This window comes from Mizuhopecten yessoensis, unplaced genomic scaffold (genome assembly GCF_002113885.1).
Source record: "Mizuhopecten yessoensis strain PY_sf001 unplaced genomic scaffold, ASM211388v2 scaffold437, whole genome shotgun sequence".
NCBI classification, from domain to species: domain Eukaryota; kingdom Metazoa; phylum Mollusca; class Bivalvia; order Pectinida; family Pectinidae; genus Mizuhopecten; species Mizuhopecten yessoensis.
This window is the reverse complement of record NW_018403546.1, coordinates 16,814-41,695: the sequence shown is the minus strand read 5'-3', so window position 1 is coordinate 41,695 and position 24,882 is coordinate 16,814. Positions and strand designations below refer to the sequence as shown.

The 24,882-nt window shown below is 40.1% G+C and overlaps 1 protein-coding gene across 1 annotated transcript in view; it reads right to left on the bottom strand.

The window, feature by feature from the left end:
- Window positions 1-24,475, bottom strand: part of LOC110449269 (insulin-like growth factor-binding protein complex acid labile subunit) — a 57,133-nt gene extending 32,658 nt beyond the window's left edge. Inside the window, exon 1 of the mRNA XM_021496027.1 lies at window positions 23,568-24,475. Within this exon, the coding sequence (XP_021351702.1) occupies window positions 23,568-23,868 (301 nt within the window). The 5' untranslated portion in view covers window positions 23,869-24,475. The remainder of the gene's footprint in view (window positions 1-23,567) is intronic.
- Window positions 24,476-24,882: the final 407 nt, after the last annotated feature.

Genomic DNA, 24,882 nt, shown 5'->3' with positions numbered 1-24,882 from the left:
ATTACCATTCTAAAGGAACACTTTATTATACACGTAAGAAACAATAGACCTACATCTGTCATCTGTCACATGGTTCGTCTGAAACGACAGTAGCTTTGTCAAACACCGCGCGAGAGACGATACAGTGTTTATGAAACCCACAAAATGGTGTCTGTTTATTTGTTATTCATTCAAGTACTCATTTGACCCGAGTTATAGACCATACAGGTAAACCTATACACCTGTACCTTAATTAAGTGGATTTAGAATAGATATAAAATGCTAATTACAGACCAATATTAAATTACTATCGTAGTTTTACTGCCGCTGCAATAAAACGCTTCGGCCAATTAGGGTAAGTAAACGTCGAGAATCACTGGGTATACAAAGGGGTGTATCAGGGGTGTATCAGGTGTATACAAAGGGGTGTATCAGGGGTGAATCAGGGGTGTATCAGGGGTATACAAAGGGGTGTATCAGGGGTGTACCAGGGGTATACAAAGGGGTGTATCAGGGGTATACAAAGGGGTGTATCAGGGGTGAATCATTCGTTCAGTATCATAGATGCGACCGTCCTTACTCCTTCCCAGTAACACCGGGCATATTATGATTGGGAGCTGAACCGTAGCTTTGAATAGATTGTAAATTTGCTGTATATTTATCGGATTAGGTTATGGTTTACATAGAAAGTCATCAGAGTAACAGATGTCACTCGAAATTCAGACATGTTCTTGTTACAACCTTACCCTGATGTCTACAGCTCAATATTAATGTCGGTTATAAGTTCGCGTTTGTCAAAAAACTTCCATTACAAGAGATGGTAAAGTCTAGATCTCTACAAACTCAGATGCCGATAACATCGCAGCTTTGGTCAACAGTTCCAGCGGGTTTTCTACAGTATGACGGACATTAGATGCTATAAATGTCTTCGGGTCAAATTAATGTTGCATTTTTGGAGTATTAAAACTTGTGATCGTTGGCAAAAAGTAACAGAATAATTGATAAACAAAACATACTGTGTTGTTTACACTAGTTATTGTTCTCAGATGAAAAAGGTGCCAACATGTCCTCAGAGTAACTTTGCATGACGTGAAACATCATTGTTCAAAATGACACATCGTGGGCGATCTAGTACAGACGTAACTCAAACTAGTTTGTATGGTCAAACCGCACGCATGTGCATTGAGTTGGCGCCACAGGAACTGCCCAACAGCGTTACGTACTCGGTACGATTGTTTATTACACAAACATAAACGGGATTATCGTTAAAACAGTTAATTAAATGCTATATAATGCTGTGAGCCTTTTGTGTCACTGCCATTAGTCATGCAACTGATTGATTTCAATAACACAAATGTTAATTAATTTCAATCATGCAACTACAGCATCTATAATTGGACAACAATGAGAAATACGTTTATATATAAAAACACTATATACAATGTATAAGTTTTAAGTCTAGTCCCCGTTCATTTTTATCCGCCTGATCGGATGCTAATTAATGCATTTAGTATTTTTCGCGTACAAAATATGAAGTTCTGAAATAGCACGAGATTTTGCTTATTAAATACAAATTCTACAAATTGCAATAAACAGTTCTGAAATAGTACGGAATTTCGCGCACGAAAAACAAATTTCTTAACTCTAAACTAGAACGGAATTTTCGCGCGCCAAACACAAAGTTATACACTGATATGTAGCACGGACGTTTCGGGCATTGCATGCACAGTTGTACAATACAGAGGCTCACGAATTAATTTTCTTATTAAACTGTTGGTTGCCGACATTGTTTGATTTTACACGATAATCATGCTGGTGGCACATAAAAAGAATTAAACTATTCTTCCATTCTTCCAGGGTTTCCATGTTCCCTTTTTACTCCCAGTTCCTGTATTTTTTTTCTTCTTTTAATTGATTTTGAATTTTGGTTGTATTGTAAAGATACTGTGCAATCTGACTGCTTTAAACATATGGTTTTTCACGAACCAATCTGATCCTATTCCATCAGCCTTTGCATTGCAAGTTTAATCAAACCGAAGCCGGTTTTGTACGAGGCCTTTTAAATCATGGAAATAATGCAGCATTTTATTCTTAAGTGCTTCTTTATTCTCCAAAATGGTTTAAAATTATCCTTTTATCCCGCGAGAACCCACTGTGCACACACGATTATCATGTTTAGTGCACGAAACATCTTACATGTAGAATTTTGTTTTCAAGCACAATTACAGCTCTCAGACTCTAAGAGCAACGACCCAAGCAATTTACTGCAGAATATCAAATAAGATGTCTTACAGAATAAAGTGTTTTTTGTAAAGTAGAGAACAGTGTTGGGGACATCTTAAATCACTATTCAGCTTACAAGTGTTGCCTCCTTGGCCTCCATTCGGAGTTGTGTCTGTTAACATTGGATTTCCATCTATCATCGAGGCACGGTGTTAATGCTTTTGACATACGCTTAATGTTTGAGGTTTACCAAAGTCCTAGCGTTTCCTTCCAACATTACTCGGCCGTTACACTACCATTGGAATAGGATGAAAAAGAGGTGTACTCGTAGACTTTACTGATTACATAAACACGCTCACACGATGAACGATAGCTGTTGTTGAAACGAACAAATGACACACACAACGAGCACTTATGTTTTAATTGTCGGCCTTGAGGAACCAAGGACCGCGTTAACTGGCACAGTTTTGATGTTAAAACACACAATATACAGACGTATCGATGAAATGCTTGTCGTAAAGGATCCTAATTGAACAAGAATGGCAGCCAAACTCGCTCGTATTCTTCCATCTCGGTATAATGATATGAACTGGTATTATAATAATATACTGGCTATATATATTGCGTTTAATTATGCTGTAATGTTTTGCATGTTCCATTACATTTATTTTTGTTTAAAGGGCAGATTTGCAGAGGTATTTACTTTTTGTCTCTTTTAAAAACGAAGCTATCAAAACCAATCCATAGATATAATTAGTTTACAGGACGGATTGTTGCTGCTTTGATTACTGCTGATTTATTTTTGTAGCTTATTCTAGATACAGGTTGTTGTACCTCGTTCTAGACAGGGGTTGTTTCTTACCACGTATTTCGTAGCTTTTCCTTGACGCGTGTTGTTGTTCGTTACATGTAGCTTACTTAAAGTGTTGTAGCTTATTCAAGATACAGGTTGTTTTACCTCGTTCTAGACAGGGGTTGTTGTTTCTGCCACGTTATGTTGTAGCTTTTGTTTGACACGGGTTGTTATAACCCATCATTCTAGACACGACAAACGACGGGTCGTTGGTTGTGTTACTGCGGTTTGATAAGTACCGTAGTCGACGATGTTATGTTACTGAGGTTTGATAAGTACCGTAGTCGACGATGTTGTGTTACTGAGGTTTTGGTAAGTACCTTAGTCGACGATGTCGTGTTACTGAGGTTTGGTAAGTACCGTAGTCGACGATGTTGTGTTACTAAGTTCCGATACCTGTAAGTACCGTAGTCGACGATGTCGTGTTACTGAGGTTTGGTAAGTACCGTAGTCGACGATGTTGTGTTACTGAGGTTTGGTAAGTACCGTAGTCGACGATGTCGTGTTACTGAGGTTTGATAAGTACCGTAGTCGACGATGTTGTGATACAGAGGTTTGAGATACAGAGGTTTGTACCGTAGTAGCCGATGCTGTGTTACAGAGGTTTGTACCGTAGTCGACGACTGTGATGCTGTTTTCTCGCACATATCAAACACCGGTTAATTAACACTTGTCGGTAGGTGAGAAAGCATGTCTGGTACATTAGTCATTGCTCGCATGACGATGATGCAAAACCTCTCCTAATTAGACGACATAGTTTCGGTTGTACGCACAGATATGTGTACGTACTTATGTAGCCGAGACAGCATGTATAAGTGTAAAGTACAACGACCCGGGGGTAACGAAAACAATCAATAAAGAGAGCATCATTTTGGCATTGAAAAACATAATTAAAGAGGTGAGGGCAATATGAAGTTTGCCATGGTAAAGGAAGGCAGAATGCGGTATAACACTATAAGACCGGCGGCAGGCTACAGTAAACTGAAGACAGACCGTCAGTGTACTGGAACATACGTATACTCTTCTCGGTCTGATGTGTGTCAAATGAAAATAAACTGTTACAAGCAATTGGCCGTAAATTGTTAACATATGCTAATTTCTTTTTTTCAAATTAATGTAAAGATCAGTATCGGAGAAATATAGAACATACGCTATCACGTCAATCAGATAAGCGATTGTGACGCATTCAAGGAACGCACTTACGTATATAATTGTAAATTGAAAATCGTGTACTTTAAATTGATAGTGTGTTAGAAAACAGCCATAAACCTTGTAGAACGGGTATATGTGGAGAAAGTCCCCCTGACAATTCGCGTAGGTTAATAGATAAACTCTTACGAGAAGGATTAATGCCGTCTTAACCCACTGATTCCAATCAAACAGATCAAAAGACTAACGCAATCACACGACAATCAGTTGATGAGTGAGAGCCAAGGTATCATTGCTAGTGTATACTGCATCTGTTCAGTTTTTATTAAACCTTGGGCTCTGGAACCTTTGACGGAAATCCTCAACACGGAACTTGAGACACAGGCCTTGTCTCTCTCCTATGGACGCCGACACGGTATCCCGGGGCACAATGTCCGGCCTCGGATGGCCTCACTCCCAGGGACCAGAATCTGCATATACAGATATATATGCCCATGGGTTGTTGTCCCAGTGACGGCGCTGCCGATACATCACAGACCAGGAAATTACTCGTAATAAATGAAAGATAGATCGTTTGTTGACGCCATTTCTCTATAATACACTATAATATATTACTTATTATTATATGTTGACAGCATGGGAAAACACACAAATCAGCTGTTATGAATTGATTAGACGTTATTAGTTATTAAACTAGAAATGTGTTGATCACCGACACGTGGGCTAACTGTGAGATTGATGGTGCATACAATGCACGGATAGCATGCTGGGGTAGGTGTAAGCAAAAAACACGCAGGTCAGACAAGTATTAGACGGTAAAGCACGTGCACATACCAATATGTTGACGAAATCGTGTGCATTATGTCGTATATTTAATACAGAGACTGCAAAACCACCCCACTTTTACATATAATTGTAAAGATTTACAGATATTTCTATGTTGAACATTTCGTAATACAATGTTAGGTTTGTAAAGTAATTGTTACATTTGCATCTGAGAAATTCATCATTCATAAACATTTACCTGTAGAACCGATTCACATATCTATTAAAAGTTCGAAACTAACAATGTCAACACAACGTTGCCAGCTCTGTTGGATTCTAATGGGATCTTTATTGAGATAAGTAACGTAAAATAGCTCTTGTCTTACTCATTGTCTCATTGTTGATACATCATCTCCACAAAACAAACGTCAGTTCATAGGTTTGATATATTGGCTCGATGATTCTAAAATAGTTTATACCAAAGAATGTTTAGATGATCAAATTAATGGCTTCACAAATAGATGTAATTCATTGACGAACACAAGACACATTTAACATTCCTTTAAGTGCCCGCAACGCCCACATTATCAAATAAATGTGATGATATCCAGAAAGGTAAACTTTGATTTCTTTTAAAACACACATAAAACTTTAAAGAAGGTTTCACTTCTGATCTTAAACACGATAGAGTGTCTGAAAGCATGTAATTAATCGACATCATATCAGTATCGCTGTCAGATTTCCCATGGAAATTTTGTATATTTATCTAATCAATGTATAACCTGCTAGTTTCGTCACGTCAAAGAGAAGCAGGTTTAGTATCTCTCCTGTTATATCTAAATAATGAACGACTTCCCTGCAAAAACAGCATTCCACGATTTCAAACAGAAACCTGATTACAGAGTGTACCGAAGATCACACACCTGATTTTATTGTGTGTAGCCGATCGATTATTCCGCCCCTGGACTAATCAGCTACATGCATTTCATTCGTTGCCTATTTAATGTATGAACTAATCTACTTAACAGCTTATACATACGAAACGTATTGGGTCCTTTTAAGGTGCCTTTGTTGTGTTGTTAGCTTTCTCATCGATGATTCTGATTTTAGAACTTTCTCAACGAGATTGTGATGGCAACCATGCAGACATGTAACACTTAGCCGATATCGTGATGGCAACCATGCAGACATGTAACACTTAGCCGATATCGTGATGGCAACCATGCAGACATGTAACACTTAGCCGATATCGTGATGGCAACCATGCAGACATGTAACACTTAGCCGATATCGTGATGGCAACCATGCAGACATGTAACACTTAGCCGATATCGTGATGGCAACCATGCAGACATGTAACACTTAGCCGATATCGTGATGGCAACCATGCAGACATGTAACACTTAGCCGATATCGTGATGGCAACCATGCAGACATGTAACACTTAGCCGATATCGTGATGGCAACCATGCAGACATGTAACACTTAGCCGATATCGTGATGGCAACCATGCAGACATGTAACACTTAGCCGATATCGTGATGGCAACCATGCAGACATGTAACACTTAGCCGATATCGTGATGGCAACCATGCAGACATGTAACACTTAGCCACAGTCTTAATCAATGTGCATCTCTCGGACCCGTGTGTTTTAATATTGTCATCAACAGTCGATATCTATCACGGAAATGGTGATATTTGGAGCAAGCCTTTGAATACTGAGTCGTCTGCAACATGTAAAATACTCCACCAACATTCAATTAATTTTATTGCAGATATCAGTCAAACAATAGCATAAATCGAACTGCAAATAATACAGTATAAGTAAAAATACATGTAGTATTCAACACGCTAAGCGTGATGGAAGCCTGCCGTCCTCAGTAGGAACGATGCTGAAATATTACTGTAGTTACATTTGAGAGCAATAATCTCAAACCGACATGACCTAGTGTCTGTCTGTGTAGCAATTGTTTCATCTACGAAGCTGGTTAATCATGAATTATAATTTCTTTTCAGAACGATATTAATATGGTATAAGTATCCAATATTCTGACATTAATTCCAGCACATCAATATCACAATATAAGTTATGTAAATCTCGCGCACCTGTTTGCGGGGGGAAAATAATTTCCAAGAGAAGTCTAATTCTCACAACAGTGCATGCATACGGGAAGTTAACAGCCTTGATTTCGGTTCCAAATTACCCTAGATAAATGAGGCGGACCCACACGTACAACCAACGTAGATGCTTTTAAAGTGGAATTCATTTTACTATCTTAATTACACTTGAAAGAGAAACATACGTTTTGCACATTCTACTTTCATATGATTTTTTTATTCTTAAATTCCCAACATTGCACACAAATGTTTGAGCACTTAAACCGATGTGTGTGCATTATGACGTATAGCTCGTGTCACGTGATGATAACGCCCGACATTACGTATCAGGGCACGAGCATGTGCAGACTGACTAGTAGAATAATCAACTGTTCGGGGCATCTCAGTTTGTGACATTTATTACGTGTATAAAACCGCAATCTATCCGACACAGTGGGTGCATCTTAGAAGATGATTCTGAGGGAGGTGACGGGCATCACTGGAGGTACATCGTAATCCGCCAGTAGTCAGTGTAGGGCTATCGTAATCCGCCAGTAGCCAGTGTAGGGCTATCGTAATCCGCCAGTAGTCGGTGTAGGGCTATCGTAATCCGCCAGTAGCCAGTGTAGGGCTATCGTAATCCGCCAGTAGCCAGTGTAGGGCTATCGTAATCCGCCAGTAGTCAGTGTAGGACTATCGTAATCCGCCAGTAGTCAGTGTAGGACTACTTAAATGTGGGGACTTAAATTACGGCGGTGAAACTAATCATACATACAGCTACGATATGTAATCACGGAGAACAACATATGAAGCGATCAAATAGAAAAATCTATTTTAGTTTATGGGAGGTTTATGGGTGATAATTCGATCAAGCTTGACGGCAGAATAATATCATTCTAAACTGACGTCAGAACAATATCAGCCATATACTGAGGTCAGGCCAAGCTAAAGTTAGAACAATGTCAATCTTAGTTTAACGTAAAACCAGATTGAAGTTAGAACAATACCTTTCTTATTGTAACGTCAGAATACACTCTTACAATGACGTCCAAACAATGTCATTTTAAGATTGGTATCATTTAATTGACATTAATCAGCCTGAGGTTAGAGGAATGTCGATCTTAAATTGACATAAAATAAAATTGACACAAGAACAATGATTTTTATTGTGATGTCATACCTACATGTATGTCATTCTTGGGTTGACGTCAGAAAGTGGCATCATTTGATTGACGTATGACCAATTTGACGTCAGACAATGTTATTAGACTGACATCAGAACAATTCTGAAGGTGAACAGATAACCTGAAGCATAAGGAATGAATTAAACCAGTATTCCATTAAACAACGAGGCTATCATGTTTCTTATTAAACTACCAACACGTGCAGTTTACGATATGAGTGTAATAGTGAAGATACATTTGTAAACATTTGGCATTTCTCCCATATCCGTAGGGAAAGGCCACCAAACCGCGGAAACGTCCTACAAATATGTTCATAACCAGTTTTAGGTTACAACAGTGATGAGTCGGTATCATTAGGATTTCTGATACTAGCTGTTTGGAAAGTTCATTCGTGTCTGATGGGGCTAGTAGTGACAACCACATCCAATAAGCTCTTACTATTTCACGCAAAGGGCGTATCCAACATGTCTAAAATTGGTCATATCAAACCCTGGTTTTGGCATGCTAGTGTCGCTGTTCTCTGTAGGTTTGGCTGGAGTCCGAGGGACAATTTCAGTGTCACCTCACCAGCTCCACTTCATTGCTATAGGATTATTAACGCCGTTAGCGTGACTGGAATTCAAGCTAATGGCCTTTGTATTTCAAATGTTTCAAATGGACGAAGACATTATTTGAAAATCGAACAGACGAGTTGTTTTCAGAAATAATGGAACAAATAACGGGCAAAGACAAATAGTAAAAAAGCCCGTATAACTTACTATGCTTCGTATAGCCGGTGGATTTTGGCAGTAAAACACTTGTCTTAAGAAGGTTAATATTTGCCCTATAGTGTAGCCATTCTAAACTCTGACAATCCTCTTATGACTAAGAGTACAGACGTCGATAGGGACATGTAGTGTGCACTTTATGGGACCTGTCAGACTTATGATATTTACTTTATATCCCTAATCGAACATTTTCTTAATCCAATATTTAACATATTAATTCAAACCCAAATATCAGCACTTAAGACCGATTAACCATATCATTCATAGTAGTGCACACGTTTAGTGATCTGGGTCACAAATATAGAAGTTGGTCACGTAATCTCAAATTATGACTACATGATAAATCGTACATATTCTACCCCTGAAATCAATGAAGAACCAGTTCTGACAGGAGACACGGTAGTATAAGGTCGTCCCTGTTAGATGCTCGCTAGCTAATACAACAGAGCTGTGTGGCTTATTGGAGAGGTCAGACTGTTCTACTGTCTACACTTAAAACTGTCCCGTTAGATTTAGAAAGTTTGCACCTGGTGGTAAAACTTGTGCTTTAACGGTAATGCTTATTTTGTTTTACCTTTAACTAGTCACCCACCAAGGTTTTACGAACAACCCTATCTTTCCTCCCAACCTATTTACTATTTGTGGATGAACACGAGCAATGTTTGTAATGCAAATTGTTTTAAATGATCACGATATCTCTTCAGCCTTGCACCAATGCAGGAGAGGGTGTCCGGGGGGTCCCTCATTAGCATAGCCACGTTGTTTTAACCACCTACACAGACAGGATGTTCACTATACAAGTTGGCTCACAGTCGTCGAGGAGGCAATCCAATATATTCAAATATTCATGATTATGTCGTTCATAATGATATATAATGGATCCAGAGATATATTTTTTCTGGTAATATAATCTAACCATGCAAGTTAGTTTCTGTCCAAGTCTGAATCAGTTCCAGTGTTATCTGTTTAGTAGGGCGTGTAGATGTCACGCAGATGTTTATAATTTTTATGTCATTGAAAAAAAGATGTATCCTACTTGATCCCAGTTTTTGTATTTAACTATCATCGATCACGTACCTGTGTTTGTACGCGTATTGGGTGTTTTTGTCGTTGATTTACTTTTTCATACGATATAGACAATTTTATCTTTCGATCAACTAAAATTGTGAGCACTATAACTTCATTCCTAAACTATTTTAAGCTTTTAATCTAAAATTTAATACAAAATCTCGTTTGCGTGTTTTTACTCTACCCGGTACTATTTTTAGCATTGAGCTGCAGCCCCCCAATAAATACAAGTCACCATATGACACTAACATCAGAACATAGTCAGCAGTAGCATGTAGGTAAAGTATGATAGGCATTAAATGGCACAATCCTGGGACACCCCGCAAGTTTTTCCAACCTCCAGTCGAGGTAGAACCAACAAGGCAGACTGGGAGAGGCATTAGATTATAGGCTACGCTCAACCCTAAACATCTCATTCATGTTGGCGCAAAAAAATCTCTACAGCGCTGTGAAGGTCTACTTATCTGGAGTTGTTATCTCACATCACATTACATCAAAAGTGCAACCTCTTCAGATACGTATTCTGAAGATGATGCAGATACTGCATCGCCATACATTTACGTGTTGTGACTTAACGCTTAGTAAGGGTCTTCATTCCTACCCCAACCCCCAACATAAATATTGTTATCCAACAAACACGCTCGTTTATACAAATTCGGTATAAAAAAAAAAAATCTGTATCTAATCCAGCATCAGTTACAAATCGCTGACCACCACAGTTTGTCGTAACACAGTATCCGTTATCATTAGCTCACCACCCTCTCTTTCCAAACCAGTGACAGCTATAAGTCGATCGCGTCTTTTACATTCCTAGTTATTGTTATCCATTTTACTGGTCCACTGGCGGTAAGACGTTGCTACTATACCCCACTGCCTGATACACTGGCGGTAAGACGTTGCTACTATACTCCACTGCCTGGTCCACTGGCTGTAAGACGTTGCTCCTATACCCCACTGCCTGGTTCACTGGCTGTAAGACGTTGCTGCTATACCCCACTGCCTGGTACACTGGCTGTAAGACGTTGTTACTATACTCCACTGCCTGGTCCACTGGCGGTAAGACGTTGCTTCTATACCCCACTGCCTGGTCCACTGGCGGTAAGACGTTGCTGCTATCCCCCACTGCCTGGTACACTGGCTGTAAGACGTTGCTCCTTTTCCCCACTGCCTGGTACACTGGCTGTAAGACGTTGTTACTATACCCCACTGCCTGGTCCACTGGCGGTAAGACGTTGCTTCTATACCCCACTGCCTGGTCCACTGGCGGTAAGACGTTGCTGCTATCCCCCACTGCCTGGTACACTGGCTGTAAGACGTTGCTCCTTTTCCCCACTGCCTGGTACACTGGCTGTAAGACGTTGTTACTATACCCCACTGCCTGGTCCACTGGCGGTAAGACGTTGCTTCTATACCCCACTGCCTGGTCCACTGGCGGTAAGACGTTGCTTCTATACCCCACTGCCTGGTCCACTGGCGGTAAGACGTTGCTTCTATACCCCACTGCCTGGTCCACTGGCGGTAAGACGTTGCTTCTATACCCCACTGCCTGGTCCACTGGCGGTAAGACGTTGCTAATATACCCCACTGCCTGGTTCACTGGCTGTAAGACGTTGCTGCTATACCCCACTGCCTGGTACACTGGCTGTAAGACGTTGTTACTATACCCCACTGCCTGGTCCACTGGCGGTAAGACGTTGCTAATATACCCCACTGCCTTGTCCACTGGCTGTAAGACGTTGCTACTATACCCCTGTGCCTGGTCCACTGGCGGTAAGACGTTGCTACTATACTCCACTGCCTGGTACACTGGATGTAAGACGTTGCTACTATACTCCACTGCCTGGTACACTGGCTGTAAGACGTTGCTACTATCCCCCACTGCCTGGTACACTGGCTGTAAGACGTTGCTCCTTTTCCCCACTGCCTGGTACACTGGCTGTAAGACGTTGCTACTTTACCCCACTGCCTGGTACACTGGCTGTAAGACGTTGTTACTATACCCCACTGCCTGGTCCACTGGCGGTAAGACGTTGCTACTTTCCCCCCCTGCCTGGTCCACTGGCTGTAAGACGTTGCTACTTTACCCCACTGCCTGGTCCACTGGCTGTAAGACGTTGCTACTTTACCCCACTGCCTGGTACACTGGCTGTAAGACGTTGCTACTTAACCCCACTGCCTGGTACACTGGCTGTAAGACGTTGCTACTTTACCCCACTGCCTGGTCCACTGGCTGTAAGACGTTGCTACTATACCCCTGTGCCTGGTCCACTGGCGGTAAGACGTTGCTACTATACCCTAACTGCCTGGTCCACTGGCGGTAAGACGTTGTTTCTATACCCCACTGCCTGGTCCACTGGCGGTAAGACGTTGCTACTTTACTCCAATGCTCTATCTTTATGAAGTGTCTGATTGATACTCATATCTCTACAACTGATATCGCGCCAGATTCAGTTTCTATATAAGAAATGCACGCACGTCCAGGCCACACAATATCCTAGCGCGCCGAGATAACGGCCGAGGGCTAACGTAAAATGCACTCGCGGCTCATATATCCAACCAAAAAAAACTGTTTCCACTCTTGCCTACTAAAAGCTGTCTACGTTTATGTTTTCTCAAAAAAAAAAACGAAACAAAACCTAAGGTGATTTGTCGGAATCGACATTTATTGACGGACTGGTACACTTAACCGGAAGTCTTTTCTATTTGTAACAACCGATCAACGCATCACAGGTGAACTCACTGACGTGACTTTTTACGTAAAAAGGTGTTTTACGTATTGAAAGTAAACAAATTACATGATATTTTAATTTGCGGAATAAAATTGAAATATTAACGTGACTGAGTCAAACAGTTACAATTACCTTATAATTGGTTACCCGAGGACAGGTTGTCAGTGGTTGGTCAAAGCAGTAAACATTTTGCAACAATGTTTCTGTACACGACAGATGTGCACCAACTACAACTGTACATGTATGTAGTAGACCTACTGAGGTAACCTAACGGAAGCGGGGATTTTTAGATCGGGGAACGAGGCCAACCTACGCCTATAAAATTATATAGACATGTTATTGAATGTGAATGGAGATGTCAGTGAACATTGGTACTTGTATCAAATATCAACGGCCTTGGCCGAAATTTATTATATAAGGGCCAGTATATTTGCCTTCAAATCCTTTTCATGAAAGAGACATTTAAATCTTACCTTACACTTACAGGGTTATACTCTAATCTACAAACTGGGATCCAGTCATGAAGAAGTGCTGTATTGGCAATACCGGGGTAAGTCGGCCATGCCGGTGTACAAACATACATAGGTTTTCGGAGCCGTTCATTGATAGATCAGTGTCCCTCTACAAACAAATGTCTGAAGGTTTTCAGTCGAGGACAATTATTGATTGATAGATTGTATACCGACTTCCGTTCACGATTACCCCTTTATAGGTAATGTATGTCGAACGTTCTCGGGTAGACCTGGCAGGAAGAAATTGTATGTAAGCGAACTTTGACTGTAAAGGGGGTCGTCCAATTTGTTACATGCATGAATGAAAATAAAACAAGATATATATTTGATAATTCAACATAATTCTCATTTACAATATTGCAACAAAATTCCAAAACCTTTTTCTTAAATAGTACTGTAGTTATGTATACAATACAATATTGATTCGAGGGCGACAGGTCAAAACACACGTCCAAGGTGACGGATAAGAGCAACAAGCACAAAGTGTCAGACTGAGGCCACAAGCAAAGAATAGCGAGTATAAACCACACGTATGTGGCAGATTATTCAAACAACAATACCGGGCGGCAGATTAAAGCCACAGGTAAATGTACAGGGCGGCAGATTAGAGCAACAAGTAAATGTACAGGGCGGCAGATTACAGCCACAGGTACAGGTCGACAGATTAAAGCCACTGGTAAATGTACAGGGCGGCAGATTAGAGCAACAAGTAAATGTACAGGGCGGGAGATGAAAGCCACAAGTAAATGTACAGGGCGACAGATTAAAGCCACAAGTAAATCTACAGGGCGGCAGATTAAAGCCACATCTACAGGTCGGCAGATTAAAGCCACAAGTACAGGTCGACAGATTAAAGCCACAACTAAATGTACAGGTCGACAGATTAAAGCCACAGGGAAATGTACAGGGCGGCAGATTAAAGCCAAAAGCAAAAGTACCGGGCGGCAGATTAAAGCCACAGGTATAGGTCGACAGATTAAAGCCACAAGTAATTGTACAGGGCGGCCGATTAAAGCCACATGTAGATGTACAGGGCGGCAGATAAGAGCTACAAGTAAATGTACAGGTCGACAGATTAAAGCCACTGGTAAATGTACAGGGCGGCAGATTAAAACCACAAGCAAATGTACAGGTTGGCAGATTAAAGCCAAAAGCTAATTACAGGGCGGCATATTAAAGCCACAAGGGAATGTACATGGCGGCATATTAAAGCTGCAAGTAAAAAAATGTACAGGGCGGCAGACTAGAGCCACAAGTAAATGTACAGGGCGGCCGATTAAAGCCACATGTAGATGTACAGGGCGGCAGATAAGAGCTACAAGTAAATGTACAGGTCGACAGATTAAAGCCACAAGTAAATGTACAGGGCGGCAGATTAAAGCCACAAGCAAATGTACAGGTTGGCAGATTAAAGCCAAAAGTTAATTACAGGGCGGCATATTAAAGCCACAAGTGAATGTACATGGCGGCATATTAAAGCTACAAGTAAAAAAATGTACAGGGCGGCAGATTAGAGCCACAAGTAAATGTACAGGGCGGCAGATTAAAGCCACAAGTAAATAACTGTACAGGGCGGCATATTAAAGCTACAATAAAATAAATGTGCAGGGTAGCTGAGACCGTATATATCTGGTTCACATGTGCGTTGTGTGACTGACAAAACCCCTTGGCGTTCGGTAAGATTTGACTGAAATGTCAACTGTATTTCTTTCTGCATGAAGCAAACATTGAAATGGATTTAGACAACGGCTTTGTTATCGGAACAGCCTTTTATATCGAAATAATGATGTTTTTCTTATTTAACTTAATCAAATATTGAACCATAACATTCGACTAACAATATTTACATATGGGTTTTGAATGGCCGGTTACAATGCTGACCGACTTCTCACGACTGTCAATAGAAATCGATTTTTATCTGATATTGCCACTTTAGAAAAGAAGCCAGATCAGATAGGATGAGGAAAGAAGGGGTTCTGAATCTCTGGTCCTCACAACAGTTCGGAATATCTCTATACATGTACATCTTTTCAGGGGAAGTAACCTGGTCCCCACTGCAGTTCGGAATATCTCTACAAATATCCATCTTTCAGAGGAAGTTACCAGTGTCTGTACAGGTTAACGAAGGACCCCCACTTATCACGATGACATAATTCTGACTAATTTACGACACCAAACATTTTATCTGATCAACAAAACAAAGCATAAACAATGATTTGTTAAACTCCAGCGCGGCCAATCCCCAACCCAGCACCTTGACGCCATTCAATAGAAAACTAATGTCATTTATCAGATTGAAATAAAATAATTATTAAATATATATTGTTATTGTGTGAAGCGGTACCAGCCGATTTGCAATGATTCGGTACCTACAGAAACTGACCCCGGTGTTTAGGGTTGTATAGAGTTACAAGTGTTTAGGTGAACATAGATCTTTATCAAATGAAATGTGTCAATCATGAATAAATGGCAAGAGAACAATACAGTTGTACTCAAAATAAAAAGATAAAAACAAAAGAAGAAAACAATAAGCCAGAATATTTTCAGAAATTTGGTGATTTTTTTTTATATGTTTTCGTGTGACAGTGAATGTTATTTGTATGATCTTCGTGTGAATTTATTTGTGTATATCTGAGCACAGTTTCTCTATTTACCTCTTAACTCCAATTATGTCTTTATCAAAGTAGAAAATTAAAGAAAATATTCTTAAATTCGGAAATGCTATCCTATGGGAAAATTTAAATAAATAGTCCTGTTTTCGTGCAATTATTATTTGTATTTTACGATCGCAAAAACGTTTTAATATCATGTTACATGTACAAGAACACACTTTTGTGTATTTGTACTAAAACATGTGTAAGTTTGTAAGCTCTAGGGCGAACGTTAGAGAAAAATATCTCGTACACCAGACTGAAGCCAAAAGATTATGAAAGTAAGATATTCTCTTTTCAATACATTCACACCTGAGAAAAGTTATATTACATTTGCTAATCATATCCGTCACAAAACTCACGAACGTCAAAGTCACATTACACTTCAATAACGCGTTATAGGTACATGTTGTCAGACGTTTGCGTGACGTTGATACGAGATACAACTCCGTTTGGAGTAATTAGATGACAGCAGTCTTGTTAAGGATATCAATACAGAGAATTATATGCGATTATATGGTCCCTACTCCTCACCTTCTTTTCACCCTTAGAAGCACTACTTTAACTCCCTTAACCCCTCAACTTAACATTTTCGGGGTCAGCCTCAGATTCTCGGATAACAGAACACGACACGAAATAAGATTTCCCGTATTGAATTATGTATAGGAGATGCAAAGGCGAGGTACAGAATTCCGCGTGCGTAAGTTTTCTGTTTATGAAACAGGTGTTTTACTGAAACGCAGGACGGAAAACGGAACGACATACAATACGGACCGGAATATGGGACAATACATTTTGTATTATGAATAAGCATAATTCCCTTAAAAATTTAAGGTAATCAATGAAAATAGATTTTAATTAGCACCCACTAATACTTTCCTTCAGAATGGACCGTAAAAAGGTATGCTATAGTTAGTTTCATACTTGCCTGTATTTTATTTACAAATGTAAATACGGAAAAAAACAGGATTTATCGGAGTGGAATGTGATTCTATTACGCCTGCAAAAATGTAAAGACATGATTTTTGTTTGCATTGGCAAAACAGTTCAGTTTTCCGTTCCGCGTTTCATTAACACCTCTACGACGCTACACCCAAAAATTGGGAGTATTGAAATAATGAAGCAATGCCATTGATTAACTTCGAAATGCTTTCGGCTTTACGTCCTAACTACGAACAGCTGATGTTACAGAAAGACAGTTGAGGACAGTGTCCATGGATGGTGCATCCAACCAAGGGCCACGTTCACGTGTATCTGATTGACTACTATAGTCACGTCACAGCGTCCACGTGTATCTGATTAACTACTAAAGTCACGTCACAACGTTCACGTGTATCTGATTGACTACTATAGTCACGTCACAGCGTCCACGTGTATCTGATTGACTACTATAGTCACGTCACAGCGTTCATGTGTATCTGATTGACTACTATAGTCACGTCAGAGCGTTCACGTGTATCTGATTGACTACTATAGTCACGTCACAGCGTCCACGTGTATCTACCCTGATATCCGGATTTACTGCAGTGTGTAAGTGTGGCAGCCGGTTATCTACCCTTGTATCCAGATTTACTGCAGTGTGTAAGTGAGGGAGTCGTCTGTGTAACCTCGTTTCCGGATCATACCCTTAACCAATCATTTAAGTTTTTTGTTTCATTCATCAGTAAAATCCCTAAAAAAGATAACCTCAACCATTTTGATTGATTGCATAATGTTTTACTTTAATTAGATTTATTTTATCTCAGTAGTACAAGACTTCCCACCTCTCCCCGCCAGATAAACACCGGTATCACTCGGGTTAAAGTGTTTCGGATTCACTTTAGTCTGTTTACCACTTTTCACTCGGATTGTTTATTAGTCGCTACCAGGCGTTTCCGCTTCATACTTGTTAATCGTGAATTGGTCTTTGATTGAATAATTTAATTAGGATTCCAGTTTACATATTTACGTACACGCTATATCTGTCACTGGGGTGGGGAGATATCAGACTAAAGTGACGCTAAATGCGTACCAGTTACACCTGAATTATCTCCCTAAACGTTTGCCACATGAATATCAATTTCACCAAGAAGAAAAAAACTCTTAAGTGTGTGCGGTTCCACTTGAAAGACGTTCCGGAACTCGAATGAAGGGGCAATGGGCGATACAACTAGTCTTACTGATGGTACATGTATTATAGATATATAATCTAGTACTGACATTAATTGTCGGCTAATTGTCATTTGATTAATGTTACTTTAATTATTACATTCAATATACTCATGAACTTTGAAGCTCCTCGGTGACGTCACAGGAACCCGAGGTATATTTACAATAAACAGTGTATTACATGTATATATCATTACCTGTTAATTAATTCTACGACAGGTGTAGTGCAGTATAAGCATCAACCTGCTTTAGTCTACATTTGAACGTATCTCCATTTCATGGGACTATACACACTATACATTAGTGATTGAATACCTGATAGGTAATCAATAACTAATTCAATCATTGTTGACGTGATGTGACACCGATATAATACACAATCTGATACTGTACAACTTGACCCTGTAGTAAGTTGTGATAAGTGTTTGATACTGTACAGCTTGTCCCTGTAGTAAAGCGTTGTGATAAGTGTATGCACGATTTTCCTGTCACATTCATGACACACAACACTATGTAAATGTGTGGTTACTGCACCTCATCAGCACCTGTGTTTTTTGCGGTTATGACCCCTGTCTGTACCTCACACCACAAACTAAGTTTACAATGATGTTTTGTGCGGTCAGACCCAGCCCCATCTCCTCCGCAACTTTCTTAAATCTTAACGGTGAAGTGAGAGAATTCATGAAAGCTATAGCATTGTTTCCATCCTTCTGAGATTGTGTCTGTATATCAAAGTTATGATTAATTATTGAATAAAATACTGTTAAAAAACAGTGACGTTTTGTGAGGTTACGACCCCTGCCACATCACAACCATCATCTAAAATCTGAAAAAGTATAATCCGAACAATGTGTAGCCTTTAGACCGCTGCGCCGCACATACATCAGACAATCTCTGTCAACCCATATACAAGATTAGGCGTTTGAAGGACATACTTGACCCAATAGTAACCCTAAATCCCTACTTCATCCCTTTGAACGGTAGCGAGTGTTTGACCCTGTGTGACCTCGTGCTGGGCGAGTAGAGGGAGGGTGCTTTACCTTCCGTCGGTCTCCTCTAGCCATCACGCTGTTAAACTTAGATCATGTACAGGTAGGTGTATAACGTTTTTAGAATGCGATTCAATGAAGATTTATGTCTAACAGCACGTCATTGTGGTGAAACATGTGATACATATATCGGGTGTTTGTGTATTAATACGACAGCTGATTAGGAAAAAAAGTAATACAATTATTTAGCTTATTTAGAGTATCACTAATACCTTATATTGTATTGCAGGTCTTACCAACAAAATATCCCCTGACTCAATCAACGGATCAGTAATAGAACTACAGTGTAAGAGTATACACATGTATATATAGGTGATTTGTCGAAATATATCGGCCTGATGATAGGGTCAAAGGATACTCGGGCCTGGTTTTCCATCAGTATAATAAACTTATCCCGCTACTTTACAATACGATGGGACATTTTGTGTTACCTGTTAATCACGTAATGGGGAGTCCATACATTAGTACCCCGACCCCCGCAGTTTCCGCCACACAATACCGTGTTATACCTGTACTGGTTGTTGCTCTCTAATACTATAATTGTGTTTAGTGTCTCCAAACGTGATTGAGACATTATTTGTCAGCACATCTTACCGTCAACCCGACCCTCGGGGCACGGAGCACTGGGAGAGAGCAGGGAGACCGTGGGGTACATTGTACGTGAAGTACATGTGGTTTACCCTCGGGGCACGAAACACTGGGAGACTTTTGTACCGTAGAGTTAGTGAGGTCTTGGCGGGAGGTGTAAACAACAAACACCAGAAAATGAAAGTCGAGATGACTTTCTCTCCCACGTCGTGATTTGAATTTCACATCTCCGCGTGCATACACTTATACCTAATCGCATTCGAACTGCGTATACATCGTGTCGGTAAATGTTCGCTTGTTTGTTTGTGTTTTTACTTTTTGATATGTGATGATTAATACATATATATCAAATGATTAGTTGTCGTCTGAGTGATCTAAATTGATTAATGACGTAACCCCATTGCATTTCTGTCACCAGCTCGACTTCGAATAATGAACATCGATATTTCTTCATCTCGCCGCCCTATTAATACTAAACATAAATTGAGTCATTCTCGTTAATTCGGATTTTAGACGCTATATCGGGAACCTTATACGAACATATCTCGTTACTCCGGAAACTTAAACAATACTGCATCACCAGGTCTCATCAGTCCGTACCTAAGCTACCGTCTGGACACTTAGTATTGGTTAGCAACAGTGATCCCAGAGATTTGTTTAAATGTTTTAGATTAAAATAATTTCTAGGACATTTGTAACGTTTTACAACCTATACACCTCAGCGCTGTACATTAATGATAAATACAACATATATAGAGCGAGGCGAAGTTTTTATAATTAAGCAGAAACTGATATCAGTTTGATTTTGGTTTTTTGTACACGTTGGATTAGAGTTTATCAGGATGTAACCCTGCGCTTTCTGTAAGGCTTGCGTCCCTGAGAAGCATTGGGGTGGGGTGTCTGAGAGCTTGAAGCTCTCGGGGAAATATTTTCAAACCACCAGATATGCTGAAGGACTTGGAGAGCAATGTTTACTGAACGCTGACGTCGGTCACACAGCATTAATGTCTATCTCGTTGTTGGTATTGGGCGTTTATAGTCACAGAAGATCTGCTGACCACCAGTCGGCCGGACACCTTTAATTTACATAAACATGGCCGATGATAAGGAAGCTTAATTTACCCTGACCATTATGACGAGTTGTAGACCGACTGCTGTAAGTGGAGATAATCGCGCTGAGAGCGATAAGATCTGACATGACAATCTGGCACTAGACGCGAGGAGCCGGTACAATAGCTGCTCGCCGCTGACTGGGGACAGAAAATGTAGAGACATATCGAACGAGTAGAGATGTACCATCCCCAGAAAAACCAAGGACACAAAGTCAAACGGGAATATCCGAATCTAATTTAGCTTGGTCGTACCCCGAGTCCTTTTTGTTACTCATCCTTATAGGAAACGTAAACCTAGTCGGCAGTAACATCCGGGTCCTCGGGCAAATTACAGCAATTATGCAGTCAAGACATCTATAAATAATATTGGTTGCAACCATGCGTATAACCGCCCCCCTCTTTTTTTGTTTTGTTTTTACTTAAACGACTGTTTGCCTCAAACATTATTTCTCAGAAATCTAAATTCACAAACTGGAGGACGCTGAGTAATACCACAGCTCGTTAGTGGACATGAAGTGTTAACACTCAAACGCTAAGATACTCGATCTACCATCTGAACAAATAAAACTCTGAAGCATCAGAAAGCCTTGAATTATATCAAAACCCGATTTACGACTTATACTGTAACATTAAAAGTGAGATTCCAGAGCCCATAGGGCACGTACATTGGACCATCACGGTTGTCGGACAAACCCCATAAACTAAACACTATACGTTCGTACCTCCTTTTACGACGCAGTAATTGACATAGAAAGTTGAGCGTACCTAACATACACAGCGTTCCGAATTCTCGCGTAAAGGTACTCTCATTTCCATGGCAAGTCCGCGTCCAACATCCAATAAAATGTTTAGAGCTTTCTTCTTATTGTAATGTACGGAGCATCACGCAACATTTGACAAAGTCAGGCCATTAAGTAGGTTGTCCCGCCGATAGACTAGAATGGGTAGAACAAGCTGTTCTTACTACATCGTAAATACCAGCATCAAACCGTTAAACTTGTTTGTAAATTTATTACAAACCGAGATCACAAACAGCTGAACTGGTTTTCTGTACTACATTTACTAACAGAAATTATATAGTTTTCTTTTCTTGTGTTACGTTAATATATTTCTTAACAGAAATCAAAAACATGTAGTTTTACTTTTCTTGAAATGTAAAATATATAAATTTACAAACCGAGTTCAAATCGTTTAACTTGTATTGTTTTTAGGGCCAATAGAAAAGTCAAAGTGTTGGGTTGACGTGTAATTGGACACAGTGACACCTAAGGGGACACGTACACGATTTCCTGCAATATCTATGTAACTGTAAATGAATTAGATACAAAAAATAACGCGCTCGGTTTTGTTTCATCAGCACAACTCGTGTGACTCTACAAAGCTCGGGAGGTTTCTACCTTGACATTTGTATCTGTTCGTCAGTGCGGCGTGTAAGAGTTGGGGAAACAGCCTTCAGATATTCTGTCAAGGGTTTTTTCTATGTCAAGGTTTTTTCATTTGTAATAACTGTCAGGTGTCTGGAGTCTCGATTTTATACATTTATCTGTGACAACCAAACTAACGCGAATTCTGTCATTAACTTTGTATAACTATTTGCAGCGGGCCAAGTAATATTTCTAAGCACCTGGTTCAAACGTTACTTCTAGTGACCTCGGTATTACACGCTGTCGTAGACTTACATGTACTTGACTACTATTAACTATAATGTATGAAAGGATTTGCGTAATGACAGTTATAAGGGGCCCGCGCTAATTATCACAAAGATCAGTATGATGTCACTGATGTGAATTATCTTCAGACTAACACACTAAGAAGAAAACCGTACGATGACTTGACAGCCAGCAAACAAGTGGAATCCTCCGTCGCCATATACGGGCGTGCGATATTAAACTCTACCGTCAACCAGAGCCAACAGTGAACAAACAACTCGGAGTAGTAATTAAATTTATCGAAATTCATTAAAAGTTAAATGCTCTTATGTGAAGTGACGTTACATAACTGGGCCTTGTTCTATGATATATAAGTGTCCGAACGCTGTAGTGATGGAGGAATCGCCGACGGTCTAAATTTAAACTTAACAAATCTACACCGATAACCCTCACGGGCTATCTCTACTAGGGTATTCACTCGTCAATTCTGTAACACACCTCTGTTTCAACTTTTCATTCACATAGTCCAATATTTACTTATGTAGCCTACGACGTTCCAAGGATCATTCATGTAACGGGAACAGATATGATTGAAAGGTTTAATCCGTAGAAGCGGCCTTCGATAGCGACATCAGTCTCAATACCATAGGGAAAACTATTTGATTACGCGGTAAATCTTTTAATTAACATAGAACTGACGACAATCTGCTGTATGCCAATTCCGCAAGTGACTTATTGGCATATTGCGACAAAGCGTCCATCGACTGTAATTAATCCACGTCCACAATCGCGGGATCTGTATTTCGGATAATTCGTGCAGGTCTAGCAGATGTGCCTCAGTATTTTCTCGCGTTTGTGTAAAATGTAATATCTGTTTTAATTAATGGCTCAACAAATCAATTGGTAATTTCTGAAGGCTCGCCTCCATTTAATTACAACATATATTTTAATATGTCACTTTGACTTTAATCATAAGCCCAGTGTCAAAGTGCGATACTGTGTCCAAACAATTAGATTGCTGATAATGAAACTAAATCCTTACCGTGGGGAATAGGTTTAGGGAGCCGCCTTAACCCCTGGCACACCATGCTCCGGCCCAAAGGGTTGGGCTCGTCCCCGAGAGTGCGTCCATCGAGACGTGCCGAACTCCAGTCTTCAATAACTCCCCGGGTCCCGCGGCTGTTGAGTGCCATACAGCGACATTGGGTGGGGCAAGTCCCCCAAATACTGGCTAGTCCAGACCTCCGGGGATACGTGTTATATCCATCCACGAAAAGAACGCACAACACGGACGCCAACATGCAAATTGCAACACATTTTTCCAAAGTCGGCATGTTAATCATATTTAATATTCTACTTCACACCAATAATGTAATTTCTCATTAAACAGTTAACGTTATATTAAAGTGTTTTTTGGCTTCTTAACCTTTTCCACACTATATATATATATTACACTTTCTGCATCAGTGTTATCTAAAGCTAAGCCTCTGTATCAGGCATTATAAAGCACGTGTAGGGTGACAGATGTAAATACTCCTCTTCCAATCACCAGTAATAAGCGGAAGCCAGAAGACTAAAACAGAGAACAATGACACATCCTTTCTATAATGCTGATGTTAGCTAGTAGGGTAAAAAAAAAACTGTCTCACACCAGATGTTCCACCATCAAGTATTAACTGTACAGCGTATATATATATACTGCGTGCTCGTCCCGCGGATAGCTATACTATACTGGGTTACATAGTAAGTACGCTACATACAGCGATCAACCCCGTGCTGTACGTACCGCCTTCCGCTCCGCACCGTAACGAATACGACTGCCCCTTTTTCACAGTAAAACCATCAACGCGAGTCCGTGTTATGAAAGGAGCTTGTTGTCAATCATAGTCTAGTGCACGCTTGAATGATTTCACAACTGTTATAATCACGGATTTCCTTCGCAAGATTTACTGTTTTATATTTCACATACACCTATTCTTATTATGTACACACACACGGTCGGGTATCTCCTTAATCAAAAAAAGGAAAATGTTTATTATAACTGTCCTTTTGGTATCCGATGTCCATTCACATTAAACTTTCATGTGCGGTTAATACGAGTTCCAGGGACAATACTTACGAAATAGAACATTATACCTGGCGTATATGAGAAAAGGGGATTTGTTGAAGTAAAGATTAGAGACGGGAAACAAGGTGTATGTAGCTTGGGTATTTACATTCTACCTGTACTGTATTTATGAATGGCTAACACCTTCAATACACTACATCTATAGCGGTACACTCGGGAGCAGCGGCTTACTCCTCCATTCACTATCAGTAAAAAGGCCCTGACAATGCCGCTACGATCTATAGGCTCC